Source organism: Panthera tigris, chromosome D4, assembly GCF_018350195.1.
Source record: "Panthera tigris isolate Pti1 chromosome D4, P.tigris_Pti1_mat1.1, whole genome shotgun sequence".
In the NCBI taxonomy this organism is placed as follows: domain Eukaryota; kingdom Metazoa; phylum Chordata; class Mammalia; order Carnivora; family Felidae; genus Panthera; species Panthera tigris.
This window is the reverse complement of record NC_056672.1, coordinates 89,766,443-89,786,696: the sequence shown is the minus strand read 5'-3', so window position 1 is coordinate 89,786,696 and position 20,254 is coordinate 89,766,443. Positions and strand designations below refer to the sequence as shown.

Sequence of the window (20,254 nt, the reverse complement as noted above, 5' to 3'; positions counted from 1 at the left end):
AGTAGCCTTGTGAAAATACCAAACGGTAGTGCTCTGCTTTGATGAGTACGGAAAGGCACTCTGGATGCCTTAGGGTGAAAAATGCTTTGGCTTGCACCGATTTGAAAAAACAACAACAACAACAAAACAAAACAAATCATTCAGGTAACTTGTTCTTTTGGTTTTACCTCTTGACTTATTACAAGGCTCAATTTGCAGCTACGGCTGTGGTGTCTTTGCCGAGAGCGAGCACCAGTCTGTTGGCCGCTGCACCCACGTGTTTATCGAGGGGACTGTCGTACGAAGGGCTGGAACACTGGCGGTGAGAACAGCGTGAGAGGCCGAGGGCGGCTCCGAAAGCCTCAACAAGTGGTAGAGCGCCAGGCCTCACGGAAATCGTCGTCACTGTGCCGGATTTTGTTTACACAAACAGAGTCATTCGAGAAAAACGTATTTAAATTCACATTGCTTTCCACGTACCAATCATGAAAAATGAAATCATAGGCCTAGATTTTTTCCCAAACGGAAGATTGGAGAAAGCTCATCACGGTTTCTGTTTTGTAGCTAAAGAGCCACGTGGGGGCCTTTTCCGCTAATCCAGCGAACTCAGAAAGTTCGCGTCTCTCGAAGGCGTTCTTGATAAGTACAAGACCCCGCGAGGCCCGTCTGCATCCAGAGCTCAGGGAACGGCGGGCTCCCCTGTGGCCACCCCGTGGCTCGGCTCTCGTGTCCCCATTTCCCGACTCTTCGGTTGTGGGCAAACAGCTCTGAACAAGCAAACAAACCAACGTTCGCTCCAACAGGGTTGATTGGAACACTCGTGTTCACAATTGGCTGAGAGTATAAAAAGGCACTTTTTGAAAGACAGAAGGCACCGTGGGTTCACATGTGAACTGTGCACATGCTCTGGCCCAGCGGTTTCGCTCCATGGGTTTTATTCTACCGAAGCACTCAGATGTCGAACAAGAGATGTGAGGTTCATGATGGAAGAGAGGCGACCCCGGACTCTGTTAATAAGGGGGATAATTAAGCAAGCTGTGGGAAACCCATACACTGGAGCATTAATTATTTAATGATGAATCAACGTGAAGGGGCAGCTATTGAAAAGAAACCTGTAAAGTGACTTGATGTTCGTGATATATTGTTAAATGAGAGAGGGGGCGGAGAGCCAGTCACTCAACAGTGTTCAGGGGATGATCTGCTTTCTGTTTACAAGGTGTGTTAGTGTATGCTCAGAAAACATCAGAAGGAACATGCATACGCCAAACTGGCTGTCTCTGTGGAGTGGCGTGTTCTACGATTCTGATTTTTTCTTTTTGTAGCGAGCGTGAATTTTCTAACCAGAGACAACGATGAAGAATTTTATTACAATGTCATAATCGCCCTCACTGAGTCCCCGCTCTATGCGGTGCCCTTTATTGGCACGCAGACAGGGAAGATGTAGAAAGAACCAGAGAGGAATGTATGGATCCGGGTGCACGACCAGGCTGGGAGAGGGGAGCAAGCAAGGTTGTCCAACCTAGTTCCAGGTCTGAACGTGTCCCCAGCCTTGGTCCCGGGACCCGTTAGGAGAGAGAAGATTATTACAGGGTTTTCTTCATGGGACATCGTGAAGCGAGGCAGGGGCTTTAAACCATCCTTTCCTGATACAAGCACTGAACGCTACGCGTTTTCCTCTAAGTGCTTCTTTAGCTGCATCTCACAGAATTTTGATGTGTTGTGTTTTCTCATTCGGTTCAAAACATTTTCTCATCTGCCTTGTGGTTTCTTTTTTGACTTGTGTATAATGTAGAAGTGTTTTGCTTAATTTCCAAATATTTGGGAGTTTTCCAGGTTTGTGGGGCAGGGGAGTATCGATTTCTAATTCCTCTGTGCTCAGAGAACCTACCTTGTACGATTTCAGTCCTTTGAGATGTACTGATACTTTTTTGTGGCTCAGCGTGGTGAATTCCATGTGCACTAGAAGAGAATATGTGTTCTGGCATTGTAGGAGGCAGTGCTCCACAAATGTCAATTAGGAGAAGATGTCTGGTAGGGTTGTTCAGTTCTTCCGTGTCCTTCATGGTTTCTCACTGCTATTGTTTAGTTACCAAAAGGGATCGTGGGTGAGTCTCTGCTCTGCCAGTTTCTGCTGCATGTGATTTGAAGCTCCGTTCCTGGGAGCATATGCACGCTGAGGACTGCTGTGTCGTCATCATTGACGTCTCCTCCTCCTCTTCCTCCTCCTCCTCCTCCTTTTTCTTCTTCCTCTTCTTCCTCTTCTTCTTCTTCTTCTTCTTCTTCTTCTTCTTCTTCCTCTTCCTCTTCTTCCTCTTCTTCCTCTTCTTCTTCTTCTTCTTCTTCTTCTTCTTCTTCCTCTTCTTCCTCTTCTTCTTCTTCTTCTTCTTCTTCTTCTTCTTCTTCTTCTTCAAAGATAATTTTTAAAATGTATCCTTTTTTTTTTCAAGTGTTTATTTGTGTATTTTTGAGAGAGAGAGAGAGAGAGCCATGTGAGTGAGGGAGGGGAGACAGAAAGGGAGACAGAGGATCTGAAGCGGGATCTGTACTGTCAGCACAGAGCCCGACGCGGGGCTCGAAACCACAGACCGCGAGATCATGACCTGAGCCGAAGTCGGACGCTTCACCGACTGAGCCCCCCAGGCACCCCCTGCTGTGTCTTCTTGATGACATGACCGCTTTATGGTTAGGAAACGCTCCCCTGTCTCCAGTAACACTTATCTTCTTGGAGTCTACTTCATCTGATGCTAACATAGCCACTCTCTTATGATTAGTATCTGTATGGTATATATTCTTTTTTCTTTTGATTTTTTTTTTAATGTTTATTTATGTTTGAGAGAGACAGAGAGAGACAGAGCAAGAGCAAAGGAAGGGCAGAGATTGAGAGGGAGACACAGAATCCGAAGCAGGCTCCAGGCTCTGCACTGTCAGCACAGAGCCCTACTCGGGGCTCAACCCCACAAACCGTGAGATCATAACCTGAGCCGAAGTCGGACGCTTCACCGACTGAGTCACCCAGGCGCCCCCTGTCTTTTCTCTTTTAAATCATCTGTGTCTTCCATTCAAAATATGTGACTTGTACACAGCATATAATTGTATCCTGCTTTTTTTTTTTTAATGCAGTCTGACATTTTCATCCTTTAATTGAGATGTTCAGTACATCTCCATTTTAAGTAATTTTCAGTATCGTGTCAAACCTCCTGTCCCGGGTGTTTTGTCTTCTGTTACCTCTTCTTTGTTTCTGCTTTCCTGCCAACTGTTGGATTAACCCAGTGCTTTTTAGCAATCCATTTCATTTCCTCTGTTGCCTTTTTTGCTATATGTCTTTGCTTTCTTTTGCTCATGGCTGCTCTAGGGGTCACATAGCATCATTCACTTGTCACAGTCTGCCTTGAATTAATGCTCTACCTCTTTGCGTATAATACAAGAGCCTACAGTGCCGTATTTCCATTTACCTTGCTCCCGTCCTTTGTGCTATTTTTTTGTCGTACATTTTACTTCCCCATGTTATAAACTCTACAGTATATCGTAATTATTTTTGCTTTGGTCACTTGGTTTCTTTCTTTCTTTCTTTCTTTCTTTCTTTCTTTCTTTCTTTCTTTCTTTCTTTCTTTCTCTCAATGAAAGCATGAAGGGGAAAGGTCCTGTGATATACCTACACATATCAACCCTTTTTTGTTTAGGTCTAAATTTCCACCCGCGATCACTCTCTTTCCGCCTAAAGAACTTCCTTTAACATTTCTTGTAGTGCACGTCTGCTGGCGACAAATTCTGCTTTCATCTGTCTGAAAATGTCTGTATTGCACCTTCATTCTTGAAGGATGTTCCTGCTGCACATAGAAATCTATGCTGACAGGCTTTCCTCTTCGCGCTTTAAACACGGCATTCCGTTGTCTTACGGCCTGCGTTGCCTCGGATGAGAACTTGGGTTATTTTTATCGTTGTTCCCCCATGTATAGAGCGTCTCCCCACCCAGCTGCACTCACTAGTTTCTCTTTGTCTTTACTTTTCAGAAACTCAACTATGATGTGTCAAGGTGTGGTTTACTTTGGGTTTATTCTGGTTGGGTCTCAGAGATTCTCCGATCTGTGGATTGATGTTTTTCATCAAATTTTGAAATATTTTTCATCAGATTTTGAGACTCTCTTGCCATTATTTTCTCAAATGTATTTTTCTGCCTCTCTGTGTCACCACTCCCTCCCTTCCCTCTCCCTCCTTTCTGGAACTCTGATTGCATGTACGTGACCCTGACTGGTACTGCCCTCCAGGTCTCTGAGGTTCTAGTCTTTTTTCCGGGCCTCCCTTTGCTTCCTCTTTGCTTTGGTTTGGATACTGTATGACCTGTCTTCCTGTCTTCCGCTTCATGGATTGCAACCTATCCAATGATGTTTTCCATTTAAGATATTGTATTTTCCAGTTTCTAGAATTTGCATCTGGTTCTTTTATATAGTTTCCATTTCTCTGCTGAGATTCCCCAGCTGCTCACCCATTTCAACTGTCTTTCCCTTTACAATTGTAAATATATCAACGAGAGTTGGTTTCAGTTCTCGTGTGCTTATTCTGACACCCAGGTCACCTCTTGATCTGATTCTATAGCCTGTTTTCTCTCTTTGTAGGGGTCACACTTTCCTGATTGATGGATTTTTGCATCTCAAGTAGTTTTTCATTAGATGCTAGACGTTGTGGTTCTCACATTGCTGAGAGTCTGGATTGTGTGGTTCTGCTTTAAGAGCAGTAAGTTAAGGGGCACCTGGGTGGCTCAGCCGGTTAAGCATCCGACTTCGGCTCAGGTCATGATCTCGCGGTTCGTGGGTTCGAGCCCCGCGTCGGGCTCTGTGCTGACGACTCGGAGCCTGGAGCCTGTTTCCGATTCTGTGTCTCCCTCTCTCTTTGCCCCTCCCCCGCTCATGCTCACTTTCTCTCGCTCTCAAAAATAAATAAACATTAAAAATTTTTAAAAAGAACAGTAAGTTAAAAGTTGAGTGCTAGGAACGCCTGGCGGGGCTCAGTCGGTTGAGCGTCCAACTCTGGAGTTTGGCTCAGGTTGTGATCCCTGGGTCATGGGATCGAGCCCCACATCAGTGCTAAGTGAGGAGTCTGCTTGGGATTCTCTCTCTGCCCCTCTCCCCAGCTCTCTCTAAAAAAAAATAATAATGGGGGGGTGGGAGGGAGGGGAAAGTGGGTGATGGGCATTGAGGAGGGCACCTGTTGGGATGAGCACTGGGTGTTGTATGGAAATCAATTTGACAATAAATTTCATATTAAAAAGAATAAAAGATAAAAAATTAAAAAAATAATAATATAAAATAAATTAAAAAAAAAAAAAGTTGAGTGCTAATAGGCAGTTAATTCACTACAGGATCGGCTTGATCCGGTGGAGGCTTTTAGTTTTTGTTCAGGTGAGCCCCAAGTGTGCACGCTCGTGGGCTCCTGCACCCCTGTACCCAGAACCTCAGGTGACTGGGTGCCGGGCACGGTCACACGGTCTCTCGCTCTGGCTGTCAGAGCACCAGCGTCTCCCTGCCTCTCCCTTGGCTCACAACGTCCCAGGGACTTTTCTCTGCCAGGCCTGGGGTAGGGATAGGTTCTCACCTGCTACAGGTGCTGCTTTGCACTGACCGAAGACCCCAGTGAGTCCCCGTGAGGATTTCTGAAGCCCTTCTCTGCACGGCTCCCTTCTCCCCATCACCTTGTTCCCCCAATTCCAGCACTCGGTCCAGCCTTTGCTTCCCACTGCTGTGTTTGGCTCCCTTTCTCCTGTGCTAAGGTCTGGAAAGTGCCCTGGAAAGTAGAAATCCAGGGTGAAGGTGGGACTCCCTTGGGTGTCTCCCTTCTCTCAGGGTTCGCAGCCCTGTGAAGTCGGCAGTCTAATGCCTGAAAAGAACGGTTTCCCATCTTTGGCTCAGTTTTATGGCTTTCTTTTTTTTTCCTAACTTTTTTTTTTTAATGTTTATTTATTTTTGAGAGAGGAGAGAGAGAGAGAGAGAGACAGAGTGTGAGTGGGGGAGGAGCAGAGAGAGAGGGAGACACAGGATCCAAAGCAGGCTCCAGGCTCCGAGCTGTCAGCCCAGAGCCCGACGCGGGGCTTGAACTCACGGACTGTGAGATCATGACCTGAGCCAAAGTCAGACACTTAACCGACTGAGCCAACCAGGTGCCCCAGTTTTATAGCTTTCTGTGACAGAGGGTACACACGACATCTGCCACTCCTTCCTGGCCAGAACGGGAAGCCAAGCGTGGGTTTGATGTCACACAGACGTGGGTTTGAATCCCAGCTCGGCTGCCTAGGGCTCTGCACCCCGGGACGGTTTGGTCCACCTCTTTGCATACCCAGCACACTGCTAGGTACGTAGGAAGGTACACCATCAGCCTTTGTCGTCACCCATGTTCCCTTAGTGAGGGACACTGCCAGCTGCTTTGGATATGATCCCTGCTGTCCTTCACACAGCAAATTAAGCACATTGTCACTGAGGGATAAATCTTTGGTGATGGTTGTTGCCTTAAACACTCACCTTTGCCAGTTCATTTTAGGGGTGTTTTTGGTTGTTTTTTTTTTAATTTGTTAATGTTTATTCATTTCTGAGAAAGAGAGAGAGCCAGAACATGAGCAGGGGAGGGGCAGAGAGAGAGGGAGACACAGAATCGGAAGCAGGCTCCAGGCTCTGAGCCGTCAGCACAGAGCCCGACGTGGGGCTCGAACCCACGAACCGCGAGATCATGTCCTGAGCTGAAGTCAGACGCTCAGCCGACTGAGCCACCCAGGCGCCCCTGCACCGTCCATTTTCAATCTGTTCCCTGCCAGATACATGCCTTTTCATTCCGAGCCGTCCTCCTCGGTTTCTTCTTTATTCCCCAGGTCCTTTTTGATATTTGCTCTCACTTGGACACACACCCCCACCCTCAGAAAAACCCTTTTATATTTTTTCTCAGTGACCTTTCTTCCCCCCCTGGCAGGCGGCACCGGGGCTTCGTTTCTTCTCATTCTTCCTTCTGTTTAAAATTTCATGGGTGTCTTTCTGTTCCTCTCTCCTCCAGTCCACTGTGGGCAACTGTTGAAAGAGGCGGTAGCAGACAAGTCAAAAGTCGGCGAGCTCATCCAGCCCTATTTTCAAAAGAAGATGGCAGGTAGGTCACACTCCTCTCGACTGCCACAGCCTTATGGGCTGGGGGGGGGGGCAAATCGCTCCGTGTGGGGCTCATGAGCACTGGGGGGGGGGCTCAGCCCCGGAAAGGTGGCTGCGAGATGGAAATTGGGCTTTCCTGACAGCAGAGGTTCTGTGTTCGTTCACCGGCAGGGCCCGCAGGCTTCCAGCCGTGTCCCGATTTGGGGGGTGGGTTGTGGACACCATGCGTTGTTCCTGGAGGTTTGGGCTGTTTCTGTTTCTCGAGAACGGATGCTTTTCGTAACTGCTGGCACTTAAAGTTGAGAGCCACGGAGCTGCCCACAGCCTTTATTGCTGGCCATACAGAAATACTGCGGACAAATATTCTGGTTTAGTCGGAAGTCAAAAGCCAGAAGGTTCAGACAGCTTTGCAGATCCAAGGGTCCACCGGCCCCTGGTCCTCGGGGGCTTCGAGGGGGGAGGCCGGGCCACATCGTCCTTCCAGGCCCTTCTGCGATGTACCGTCTGAGAGCATTGTCGGTCGGCCCCCAGCAAGGGCACCTTTGAGATCATTCTGCCTCGATTTCCTGAGCCCAAGATGATCCGCGAGGCCACGTGGCCACCTCACGTCTGAGCTCCTCTGGACCCGGTGTCCCCTCCCCCGCGGCAGGGCATTCCCTGCACCCACATCTTCTTGCCCTGCACCAGGTGTGGTTCCTGTGCTGTCCCCCAAGTGTGTGTGAACACGTACTTGGGGGAGGGCGTGTGTTGGCGAGGATGCCCTCCCGGCGGAGCGCTCACTGCCGTCCGCTACCATCTTCCGGATAGAGTAGGTGGAGGGGAGCACAGGAGACAGGCCGTTTGCTCCTGACCCGCCAGCTGGGGGACACCTGCGACTCCGTCCTGGCATGGCTCTCCCAAGCCCCCCCCCCCTTAGAAGATGCCCCCGTCCCCCAGGGTGAGGGTCAGGTGAGGTGCGGTCAGACCCTTTGGACACAGTGATCTGCGCAGAGAGGGAGTCCGTTCATTCCTGCGTCACTGGGGTGCAAATCGAACGCGGCGGAGGCAGGAAGCTCCAGGCAGGACTGCAAGCCAGTGTGAGCGTTGGCACCTCCCTGTCTGGTTTGGACCCCCGAGCCGCCCCCGCGAGCCGTGCAGCCCTTGTCAGAGCCCGAGGCCTCAGTGGTGAGCTGGGGACAGGAGTCCCCGGGTCGCAGGGTTCCCGTGGGCGCACGGGATGTGGTGCGCACACACGCGCCCGGCAGGCGGGCTGTCGGAGAGCGACCTGCATGCGGCAGGCAGGTCCGTGGAGGGCCCGGCACACTCGGGCACAGTCTCCCTCCAGCAATGCCATGTCCCATCCACCGGGGTGGGTGCTGCTGGTTCTTAGCACCCTAGAGAACATTTGCCGGGCAAGTGGGCGAATGTAGTGAATTAACGAATTCACATCACTTTGTCTATTTTTAAAGCTTATTTCTTTATTTTGAGCTGTCAGCACAGAGCCTGGCGCGGGGCTCCAACTCGCGAACCGCAAGATCATGACCTGAGACAAAGCCAGACGCTTAACCGACTGAGCCACCCCGGCGCCCCTAAGCTTAGTGGTTTTAAACGACACGCATTTATTACCAGGCAGTTGTAGAGGGCAGAATTCCGGAACCAGGGTGTGATGGGGCCACGATTCCCCCTGGAGGCTCCCGGGAGAGTCTGTTTCGTCGCCGCTCGGGCTCCCAGAGGCCCTTCCTCTGTCCTCACGGCCAGCTCTTGGTGCCCCTTCAGACCTCTCGCTCCCCGACCACTGAAAACAAACCCCCAGTTTGCAGTGGTGGGCAAGAGGCAGAATTATTGTTTGTCTCGGGGAGCTTTGGTGACCACCAAAGAGACTGAGGGCACCTGTCCCCGTAAAGCCAGGGGGACCGGCAGCCTCCGTGGCCAAGGCTCCGCCCTTCGTTGTCCCCTCTGCACCCTGTTGATCTGGACGTGCAGCTCTGTGCTTCTGCAGTCGCTACAGAATTGAAGACACAACAACAGCCACTGCTGTGTGTTCTCCACGGAAGCAATAAATTCTGGCGTTTCACTAATCCCAACCTCGCAGGGATAACGGACAGGGTTTACACCCATCGCCACTAACCGGGTGTCATTACGGGCCGTGCAGAAGCCGCAGACACAGCCACGCGCCTGGGTGGGCACGGGAGCAGGGCTGGAGCCTCCAGGTCAGGGCGGGGCCGCTCGCCACTGGCTGAAACAGGAAGAAGACCGTGTAAACGATTCCGACCGAACTCGGATTTGAAGGGAAGGTCACGCTGAACACGGAAGCTCCGCTTAGCCGACCGCAGCCTGGCTTCTCTGCAAATCACTGCAGCTGGCGGTGTGGCCGACAGCCCTGCAGCCGAGTCCAGGGTCGGCCGTCTGGGCCTCAGGGGCTGACTTCTGAGCCCACTGGGGGGCCGACCCAGAGTTCTCTGCGGGCCTCAGGTGGAGAACGTGGCAGGGCCGTGAGGGCACATTTGGGCTTCCGGACAGGGTTTCCCCCATCCAGGTCTGGGGCCGAGCCCGTGGAGATGCCTCCTCCTGATAAATGGCCCAGCCCTGGCGGTGGGGACGGGGCGACTGGCCTCAGACCTGCCCCGGGGGGAGCCTGACTGAGTGCAGGCAGGAGTGGGGAGGGCACAGTGGGGACGAGGGCCGAACAGCTGGAGGACGGGAGCCGGGAGGACGGAGCCGGTCCAACGAATGCGTCTCCTCTCTGGGGAAGAGTGAGGCCGAGGGCAGGGGAGCAGAGTTCCTCTCCCGGGTGCTGCCCTGGGCTCCAAGGTGTCCCCCCCCACGCTGAGAGCAGCGAGGCACGTCCCCTTACACCGTGACCCGTCGGCAGAATTCCAGCAGAACGAGAATAATCACTCTTCCGTTGCTCTTGGGGGCCTGCCGAGGCATCCGAATTTCCCTCTTCAGAGCCTCGGCGCGTTTCAGACATCTCTGCCCGGGGCGCCAGCAGCGATTCCTGGGAGCACGGAGAGCACCCGGCCACTCCTCCACACGTGTGCAATCCAGAGGGTTCAGCCAGCTCGGCTAAAGGGGCGGAGACTCTTGCGAGGGCTCGGAGGCCTCATCACCCTGGGGCAGAGCTGGCAGATGTCACCAGCAGATGTCACCGGCAGAGCATCTTACCCCGTAGCCGCCCTGCTGTAGAAACTCACCCCGCCACCCCGCATACCAGACGGTGCCCTGCTGGGTACCACACTGCCTGCGCTGGGGACCCTGCCCTGTGCTCCTGGCTGCTGGCCTGCCCGCCACCCCTCCCGCCCGTCTCTCCCCGGGACCCCCGCCGTCACAGGCTCTTGCCCTCTCTCCACTCACCTTGGCGCTCCAAGCCCCAGAGACGGGCAGCTTTGCGATCGTGGCACCTCTCTGCCACCCTCGTGGTCACCGTCACCGCCATCGCCAGTGCGGCTGAGTAGATCCAGATGCCGTCTCCTCCCCCCGCCCCTGTGGAGCCACTTCCTCTTAGTCCCCCCCCACCCCCCCCCCCCCCCTGCGGGGCCTCATGATGTGACGTCCCAGGCGTGACCTCTGCAGACTCGGTTATGTGCTCTTCTGTCCTCACAGGTGCTGCCAACACCTCCTTCTTTTGAATCAGCAGCAAAATTAATAAGTGTTGTTTTCCCATCTCTGCACATTTACTGGGCAGAGGACCCCAGGGGCCTATCAGAGCTCGTCCGAAACCTCTTGATCCTAGGCTCTTGGCGACCGCACCGTGGACAGAAGGCTCGGGAGCTGCTGCTTCTGTGGCCTGGACTCTGAGATATACGGGTCCGACCTCCTAAACTCATTCCGACTCTAGCTGCAGCCACAACACAACAAATTTATCCCCCAGGGTCTGCACGCAGCCTCCTTTATGCAGGCAACCTCCATCCCAGGCACCGGGCGCCGGGGTTGGGCCTTAAATCACGCAGGCTTAGCTGCCGGGAGGCTCCTGTCACTTTTGCGTGCATACGAAACAAGTAAAAACTAGTCCGGGTTTGGGGGGAAAAAAATCCGTTCTCAGCCGTTTACAAAGCGTTTAAAACTCGATGGTTGGTGCCGATGGGTTCTGTTGCCAGTACGACCGATGGCGGTGTGTGCCAGAGGTGCTTTTTCTCCCCGAAGTCAGGCGTAGGAACTACTCGATCTCAACTCTGCCTAGATCATTGGTGACTCCCGCTGGTCACCGCCTCCAGATGAGGTGCTCAGCCCCTTCCCTGGGGCTCCATGCCCACCAAAGGGTCTTGCGGAAGGTGGGGTTTCTTAATACTGGAGGCCCCGAGCGTCTCCGAGGGAGGCCCCAATTCTGTCTTTGCCCATCGGAATGTCTGGTTCTCTCCAGTTTTCACTGCGAAAGCCAGCCTTCCTCCCCGGCCTCCACTCTTTGCCATCAGAAAGAAGTCTGCCCATGCTTCCTTTTTACCTCTTCCCTCGGGTGTGTGAGCCAGAATGTACGGTCCACAGGCTGTTGGCGGTGGACACAACCTCACTCCAGATTGCTGGGTCTAATTAGCACTACAGCACCGTCTCTTTGGTTCAGAAGGGTTGCCTTCTACCCGGTTCTGGTAATTGTTTCCTTTCTCCACCGTTGCTTGGGCTTTCTCTAGAGAACAGCTACCCTGGGAAGGTATTAAAAACAGCCAAAGGCACATCTTGTCCTCGTTGGCTTCAGTCTTTGCTCTAAGTGTGTGAGCTGTTCGCCTTGATCCGACCGCATTGCCCTGGGAACGTTGTGGGACTGTCAGGTCGGGGGACCGCCCGCGACGGCGCGTCCCCACCGGGGGCATTGGAGGCAGCCTCTGGTCTTTTACAGGACGCCTGCCAGCCAGCCTGGTGGCCCGATTACAATGGGCTCCTAACTCCTGTCACCCCTATCACCGACCCACCCCGCGGCACCTCCCCCCGCCAGCAGCTAAAGCAGTTCAATTATCAGAGGGCCCAGGTTCCTTGGTGCCCACGCCAGTCGTACACTGACTTCCAGATGAGAAAACAGCCATTTAATTGGTGTGGTAACTTTCCCCTAAGAGCGCCAGTCCTGACGCGGAGGAAAGGGACCGCGGAAGACGGATCATTAGAGAGTGATCCCTGCGCCCCCGCCCGCCCGCCGCCCTCCCGTTTCCCAAATGTTGCCGTCTGGAGAAGGTCCGTCCCGGCCTAACGGAGGGCTAACGGAGGCTTAATGGAACCCTAGCGGAGTCCGGAGGTCTGGGGGCGATTCGAGGCTCATCACCCCTTCTGGAGACGAGACCTCGTCACAAGCACCAGCCCAACCGGCGCCAAACCGGCGCGATCGCAAGTGTTTGCGGGAACCTTCCGCGGGTCCGCCTCCTCGGGGAAGAGGGGCGGGGGGGGTGCGTGGATCAGAGCTCCCGCCGAACTGCTGCCCCTTTTTAGGGGGGAATTAATATTCTCATCACTAAATGCACACTAAAGATTCGACAATAGACCTGCTTTTCCCTTTTGTTAAGAAACTTGCAAGGACTTGCCGAGTTGAAAGACAAAGTAAACCTTCCCGTCTGAGGAGGTAAGCGGGCCCGGATTGCTTGTTTTGCTCGGTGTAGCCGGGCGGGTTGCACGCCCGCCTCGGCGCAGAGGGGAGGCCCGAGGGACCTCTGCCCGGCTGCAAGGAGGGCTTTGCACGCGGCGTGTTTGTACCAGCGCGAGACAGCGCGCGGCTCTCTAAATAATTTACCAGTTGATTAATAGACTCACAGGGGTATAATTAGAAGAGGAAGAGATGGTGGGCACAGTAACCGGTACAGTGCTTGGGGGAACAGGAGCCTTTATTTTTTTAAAGAAACTTTCTAGGGTGCTGGGCGTTTGAAGACAAGTTGGGAAGCGCTCAGCGCCTCATCTCTTTTGAAGTGGAAATAGGACAGTTTGAATCCGTCGAGTTTAATTTTTCACAAGCTTTAGGGGCCCCGCAGCGCAACTCCCTTTTTATTATTGAAAAAAAAAACTCTACATTTTTCTTTCATTTTTCTACACACACACACACACACATACACACACACACACACACACACACACACATGCACGCAGTCCAGGCAGTAAGTAATAAACACATTAATTTACTCTCTTATTCAGCGTGTATCTTATTCGCTTCACCTCCCCCGGATGTGTCCCCGCGCGTCCCTCCCGCACCCGCACCCAGAGCTCCCACCGCGGGGGCTGCCAATAGGTTGATTAATGGGCGCCCCCTGTAATTTATGCATTTTAAAGGAACCCTCACCTCGGTCTGACAATGCTTTTGAAGTAGCTCCTTTTTTCAAGTCAAACTTTTGACTTTTCCGCTGGGACCGCTACAAAGATTTCCTTATGGAAACTAGGTAGGAGACTTTCTCAGCCCGAGAGGGAGCCGGGGCCAAGATCGCCCAACAGAACAGCAGGTCTCCAAGCGGAGGTTGCATTCCGAGGCCAGAGGGCCCGTCAGTGAGGACGGTTCTAGAAAAGGGGGCCGGCGCCCCCGTCTATCAACAGGTTCGTGCCCCGAGAGGGTCCGGCTCTCTGTTTGGTTTTCTTTTTTCTTTTTTTGTTTAAACTAGATTTTCATCGCAGGAGTGTGCATTGGCTCTCCACGTCATTAAAATGATGCTTTGCCAGGACATCATCGAAAGGTTTGCCACCCAAAGGTCGAAAAGCTTTTCGTTCTATGGCCAGTCCAGTGGGGAAACTGAGGCAGTGAGGGACCCTCGACCCGTTCGTGCATCCGTTCGGCGAAACCTCTCTCCCCACCAAGGGTGGGGCTCGTCTAGTGCCAGTCTTATCCCCCAGCGGTGTCACCGAAGCGGGACAGCCGCTGGCCTGTGTGCTGGACTGCAGGGCCAGCCAGTGCCTGCTATGTGCCTGGCATCCTGATTACAAAATGAAACGAGACAAAACCCAGACATTTCTGCGAAGTCTAAGGTGAGCCCAGAAGTGCATGCTGCCCTTCTCACTCTGACTAGAGCTTCTGGAAGCGTTTCCCCTCCTTGGGCAGCCCCGGTGGCTTCCAACCCACTCAGCTGTGAAATCGTCTGCGACAGGCCAGACCCGGAGGCCCCAGCCTTCTCCAGCCAGGAGGCCTCCCGGTACAGCCGTCCGGGCGGCCGCTCACACCCCTGAGGCAGGTGCGGCTCGAAGCCCCTTTCCCTCTCGGAATGTCCTCGATGGGGAGCTGACACCAGCTGCTTTCTCCTTGGGCTGAGTAGGGCCTGAGGTGTCCAGGGGGTGGCTGCCCCCAGTGACTTTCTGTGGGGCCCCCACTTGGGACAGTTGCCGCATCCCCGAAACAGATCAGGGACAGGAGGCTTGTGGGGATTTGTCAGCCAGAAGGTGGGCTGAGGCATCCCCGGAGGGAGCTTGGCACCGCTGTGATAGATGAGGGAAGCACCGGGCCCACAGCTCCAGCCCTGCACCTGCCTACCTGCTCTGCTGATGAGGGGGCAGAAGGGCGGTGGGTGGACGCTGGCTGGGGGTAGAGATGGGATTGGTGGGGTGGGGGCAGAGGGGCAGAGGGTGAGAGGTGATGGATGAGTAGGGGGTGCAGGGGAGGCGGCAGGGGAGGGGAGAGACCCCTTTCTCCTCACCTCCCGCCTCAGACCTTGAATGCACACATTGATTTACCTGTGATCTTGACTGCTGGTGAGATCTGATCTCACGCCCCTGCCTTTTGCTCAAGGCTGAGTTATGGCGGGGTGGGGGGGGTAAGGGACCTCTCCCTCCCCCAGTGTCTGCCCTCGCAACACCTCACACTGCACATTTTTGCTGAGGCTGTGCCCAGCCAGTGATCTGCTCCTCGGTCCCCAGCACCAGCCTGGCTCACAGCGGGAGCTCATGTCTATGAATGAATGAATGGATGGATGGATGGATGGATGAACGAATGAGTGAATGAATGAATGAGGGGGCACCCAGCAATTGGTCCGGCACGGCATAGTGGGGCAATACCGGGGAGGCCCGCCTCACGGCGTCTGGGACCCAGAAGCTTCTCTGCCTGCACTTCCATTTAGGAGAGACCCCGTTCGTCTAGAGGAACAAGGCGGGGGCGGGACAGAAGGCAGCAGGCAGCCTGAGCAGTTTCCGGAGAGGTGGCCAGCAGCGGTCACTCCTGGACGGTCGGGGGAGCGGCTACAGGATAGGGCTCTGGACTTACACTGCGTGACCCCGGTTCAGATTCTGTCGCTTCCCAGCTGTGCGACCTTGGCCAAGCCACCCAGAGCCAGTTTCCTCATCTGCAGGGCGAGCTGGCCACGGTATTGAAGGCATCGGGTTGTGAGGTGTGTAAAATGAAATTGCGTCTATAAAACGTTTAGCACAGTGCACCTGACGTCACAGGCCGTTATAATAGCTGATTAGTGTTAGCATCATCGTCTTCGTACTGGAAGCAGTGGGAGTAGGAGCAGGATCCGTGGGGTACGTGTGTATGTTTCACGTGCGGGTTTCGACATTCTTTTCCCATGGTGCTGCCCGCTTCGGTCCCCGTGGTGACCAGGAACTGGCGAAGGCCCCGTTTGCCACACGCCTGGTGCCCCAGTTACCTACTGCAGCTGCCTGACAATTTAATGGCATAAAATGAAGACTGTTTTATTACGCGTTTGATTTCGTGGATGAGGGTTTCCGGCTGGGCGTGGCAGGGACGGTTTGACTCCATCCCGTGCTGACTTGGACCTTAGCTGGCACGGCTTCAGTGGCTGGAGCTCGCTAGGCCGGCTCATCCCCAAGCCCTATGTCTGGTTCTCAGTTCTGGTGTCAGCTTGGTTCCTTGGCTCTTTTCCTGCATCGGCTGGGGCTTCTGTGTCCAAGAGTCCTCAGTCCCGTGCCTGGTGCCTGGGACCGCCGGGGGCTGGTCGGGCATCTGTGTCCATGCAGCCTCTTCGCACGGCTAGCCTGGGCTTCCTCCCAGCACGGCGGCCTCGGGTTGGTCAGCCCTCTTATGAGGTGACCGGCTTCCCCTAGAACGAGCATTCCGGGGAGTCCCGGGTTGGGGTGGAGGATGATGTGAGCTACAGGGCTTCTTGTGACCCAGCCTCAGAGGTCTCAGAACAAGCTTCCAGCTGGTTCTGTTCATCAGGCTGGTCAATACGACCAGCCCGGGTTCACGGGGAGAGCATTAGGCCCCCACCTCTCGATGGGAGGAGGGGGCATCCCTCGCTGACCACAGGAGGGGAGGCTTGAGTTGAGGGTTTCTGTTAGTCGGGATCGGCTGCGTCCTGGGACTGCGTGCGGCAGGCAGACCGCCTCCTAGATGCTCAGGATCGGGGCAGCGGCATGACTTCACGTGCCACGTGGGGGCTGGCAGATAGCCCAGAGCCCTGACAGTCCAGTCCTCCTTTGAAGAGGAAGAAACCCCAGTTGGGAGGTAAAAGGACTCACCCAGGGGCACACGCTGCGGGAGAAGTGCAGCGTGGGGGGCAGAACGCATGCTGTTCCTTCCCCTGAAACGCAGGTGGGGAGCACAGAGATGAGCAAGTGGCCCCCAGAGCCAGATTGCCTGGGCTCCGTCAGCTATCAGCTGTGTGGCCTTGGGCAGGTTACGTCCTCTCTCTGTGCTTCAGTTTCCCAATCTGTGAAATGGGGCCGTCGTGAAGGTTACGTGAATTAGCACTTGTATGGGAACAAATACAAGCTTAGAAGAGAGCCCAGCTCAGCCTAAGCACGAGAGCACACGTGCTTCGTAAGGAAACGTCCCACCCTGTCTTCTCCGTCCCAGAAGAGCGGGCTCGTGGTTGTTCCCCGGTTTCCCCCTAGCTGCTCACGTTGCTGTCACAGGTCACGTGGGCGATGGCGTTGTCACCGCCCGTGGGATGTGGGGGGAGTAGCCGGTCCGGAGCCCCGGCTCCATTGCAGCGGAAGGAAAAGCGTGTTCCTTAAGCGCCTTCCCCTGCAGGGCACAGCGATGTGAGCACCCTGCACTTTAGAACAGCCTGGTCCGCGTACAGACTGGCTGCCTCTCCTCCTTTCCCGGGGTAACTTGCATCTTCCGCCGAAAGACGTAAGGGTGTGTGTTGAGATAAGAACGGCGAGCTATCAAATTGTTAGACACAGCGGGCCCGAGTGAGCATTTTTACTAAAAGTGTAATTAGTTTGCCGGGTGAGGCGGCATTTATTTGTGCAAGAATGTCTATTTTCAAATGGGCTTTTTTTTTTCTCATCTTACACTTCGGTAGACAAACTGAGTGTCCACTGTGGGAGGCCGTGCCTCCCAGCTGTGACGCGCCCGTGGGGTGTGCGCACCCCCGTCTTGTCTTTGGTCTTTGCCCGAGTAGACAGGCAGAGAGGGGGCTGATGGAAAGTGATAGAAAGGGGGCAGCCGCCCTTCGAGGGAGGAGAAGTGCGGAATATCCTCCTAATTGGCAAGAGCCCCAGGGCTAATGTACTTTTCTGGACTTGAAAAAAAAAAAAAAAGTCCAATATTGAAAGAATTGTTATTTCCTGGCACCACCGTCTGCCCAGCGATTTTAAGCGCTGTCGTTGAGTGATGTAGACGTTAGCATACAGACTTTTGGAGCCATCCTGGGCCTGGGAAACCCAGACCCACCAAGACAGGAGCTTGTCTGGAGTAAGTGACCTGAGTTTACCGAGGAAGCAAACTACCCGGCGGGCCTGCCCCCCGTGGAAGAATTTGCAGGTTTCTCTTCGTTTTCTCCCAGACCCGATTGATTCGGAAACATCCTCTTGAGCTTGTTAAATGCTGGCTTGGGGCACAGCTCCCATGGTGGGCCAGCAGGTGGCAGTAAATAATAAACAAACAGCATCACTAACGGGACACCTGCCCCCAGCTTCTGGCTCGGCGGGCCCTGCAGGTCCCACTCGAGATTCCTGCCCGCGCAGGCCTCAGCCGCCTGGAATCAGTACCATCTGGGGGGCAACAGTCTCCCAGAAATGGTAGGGGTTTAGCTTTGCTGAACCACAGGGATGGTGATGTCCTGGGGCAGGGCCCCGTTTCCTTCAAGCCTCCGTCTGAGGAGGAAACGAGAAACAGAAAAGCAGCTCTCCTCTCTCCTTCGCAGCCCTGCCCTTCTCCGCGACTCTCCCTCCGGCCTCCAGCCGCAGCCAGGGGGCCCCGGGGGCCGTGTCGGGATGTGGGGGGGGGGGGGGACCAGAGGTGCACGCGGAGTTTTCCGCGGATGCCGACAGATCGCCAGATGTCCCCTTCACCTCGATTTCAGGGGGGCCTGAGGAAGGAGGGAGGCCGCGGGGTAGCTGTAGGGTGCACGGGGGCGAGGGGTAGGTGCTGTGTGCCGGGCCGCGTGTAGACAGGTGCGGGGTACAGACCACGCGTCGTAGGGGCGGGTGCAGCGTGCATGGCGTGCACGTGGGAGGGGGGTGTGTGAAGTGGGTGTGTAATGTATGTGTATACCGTAGGGGCGGGGGTGTCGTAGGCGGGTGGAGTGGGTTGTGGGGCTGTTACAGGTGAGTGCCTGCCTAGGAGCGTGTGCACCGTGGGTCCGTGTAGGTGTCCACGTGTAGGGTGCGTGTGTAGGGGTGTGTGTGGCACGCAGACGTGGGTTTCTGAGCGTGGGTGTAAGGGTGTGTTGTGTGCCCGTAGCGTGTAGGGTGAGTGATGAGGTACTCGGCCCTTTCTTTTTTTTTTTTTAAGTTTATTTATTTTTGAGGGAGAGAGAGAGAGAGAGAGAGAGAACGGGGAGGGGCAGAGAGAGAGAGAGAGAGAGAGAGAGGGAAGGAGACAGAATCCCAAGCAGGCTCTGCCCTGTCAGCGCGGAGCCCAACGCAGGGCTCAGACACGAACCGTGAGATCATGACCTGAGCCGAGATCAAGAGTCGAACGCTTAGGCACTGAGCCACCCAGGCCCCCTCAGCAGTTTTCTGACCTGCCCCGGCCGGGGAGGAGGGTCAAACTTACTAGGGGCATAGCCATCGGCCTTGGTGTTTATCACCTTAAAAGCACTGACTGCGGGAACGGTTTCCTTCGTTCTACTGGAGCCTTGTGGGGCCCAGCCCGGCAGCCGAGTCCCAGGGCGGGGACGCTAACCGGCCAGCGAGAGCGGATGTGAGGACCGGACAGCAGGCGGCAGTGTGGTGCCGCAGGAACGCTCCGAGCTGGGCAAGGAGCCAGGCCCTTCGGTCCCCTGGGCTCCCGTTTCCACTGGAGAATCTCCAGCCGGCCTCGGTGCTCTCCCCGCCTCCTCCCTGACTCCCACTCAGCAGCTCTCTGAGCGGGACTTGACTGAGGGTGACAGACGTCACATCTGTGGCCGGGGAGGAAGAGTCCGTACCTGCATCTCATGGGGGCCCGTTCAATTGGTACTTTCTCCTTGCAGGATTGAGGTGCAAGAGGGAACTTGACCTGGGCTGGGTTTTTTTTAACAGGAATTAGCCTTCCCTTCAAGACAGAGGGTGGGCCCGGTGTCCTGGGTAGAGCTGGCGGGGGTGGGGGGGGAGGGAACAAGGTAGGATCCCTTCGGGGCCTAGGAGCCTCTCGCCTGTGACCACGGCTCCCCACAACCCCTCTGCCAAGCAAACCCAGCCGGCAGGGAATAAATGGATTGAGATTTTAATAACCTCAAGGTCAATGTGAGAACTGCCATCTTTTATGGAAGATCTTCAGGAAACACACACACACACACACACACACACACACACACACCCTGAAACCAGGTGGTGTGGCCTTATGAAATAATGGGATATTCGTATCTTGCACTTTGCTAAATTCAGGGTTGACAGGACATTCCGGAGAGGTAGCCCTCGGCAGTAGCTTACACGCAGGGTAAGATGTTAACTGCCAAGTCTGGAAATCAAGCCTGAGGCACCTGACTCAATGGAGAAAGACTTTAGGCTGCGCTGAAAATCTCTATCCGAGAGGAGGGAAAAGGGTAAATGGACAGCATTATCAAGGAGCCTTTAAACTTTCAGCAGAACACAGCCAGCGAGCTCTGTTCCGAAAAGCTGCGTTTTTGCTGAACTGGCTGGTCAGACCATGTGGGGTTGGGGAAGTGAGTCGATAGCCTTCAGGAAAAAAAAAAAAAAAGGCAGCATCGAAACAAAGGTGCGGAGCTGAATCCCTGGTAGGGGGCCGCAGGGGTGGGCCTGGGGAAAGGCGCTGGAGGCGGGGTCTGCGGGCTTCACCCCTCACTCCCGGACTGCCCAGTGTGCCAGGAGGGATGCTCAGGTTGGAGGCCTGGGAGGCAGCATCCAGAGGCCCAGGGGTGGCGTGTTTC

General features: G+C 54.6%; 1 protein-coding gene across 4 annotated transcripts in view; it reads left to right on the top strand.

Annotated features, from left to right (window-relative positions):
- AK8 (adenylate kinase 8) overlaps positions 1-20,254 on the top strand; it is a 127,833-nt gene that overhangs the window by 48,778 nt on the left and 58,801 nt on the right. For all 4 annotated transcript variants that reach the window (XM_042965119.1, XM_042965121.1, XM_042965120.1 and 1 more), the window contains one exon: positions 7,012-7,101. In XM_042965119.1, the coding sequence (XP_042821053.1) occupies positions 7,012-7,101 (90 nt within the window). The remainder of the gene's footprint in view (positions 1-7,011; positions 7,102-20,254) is intronic.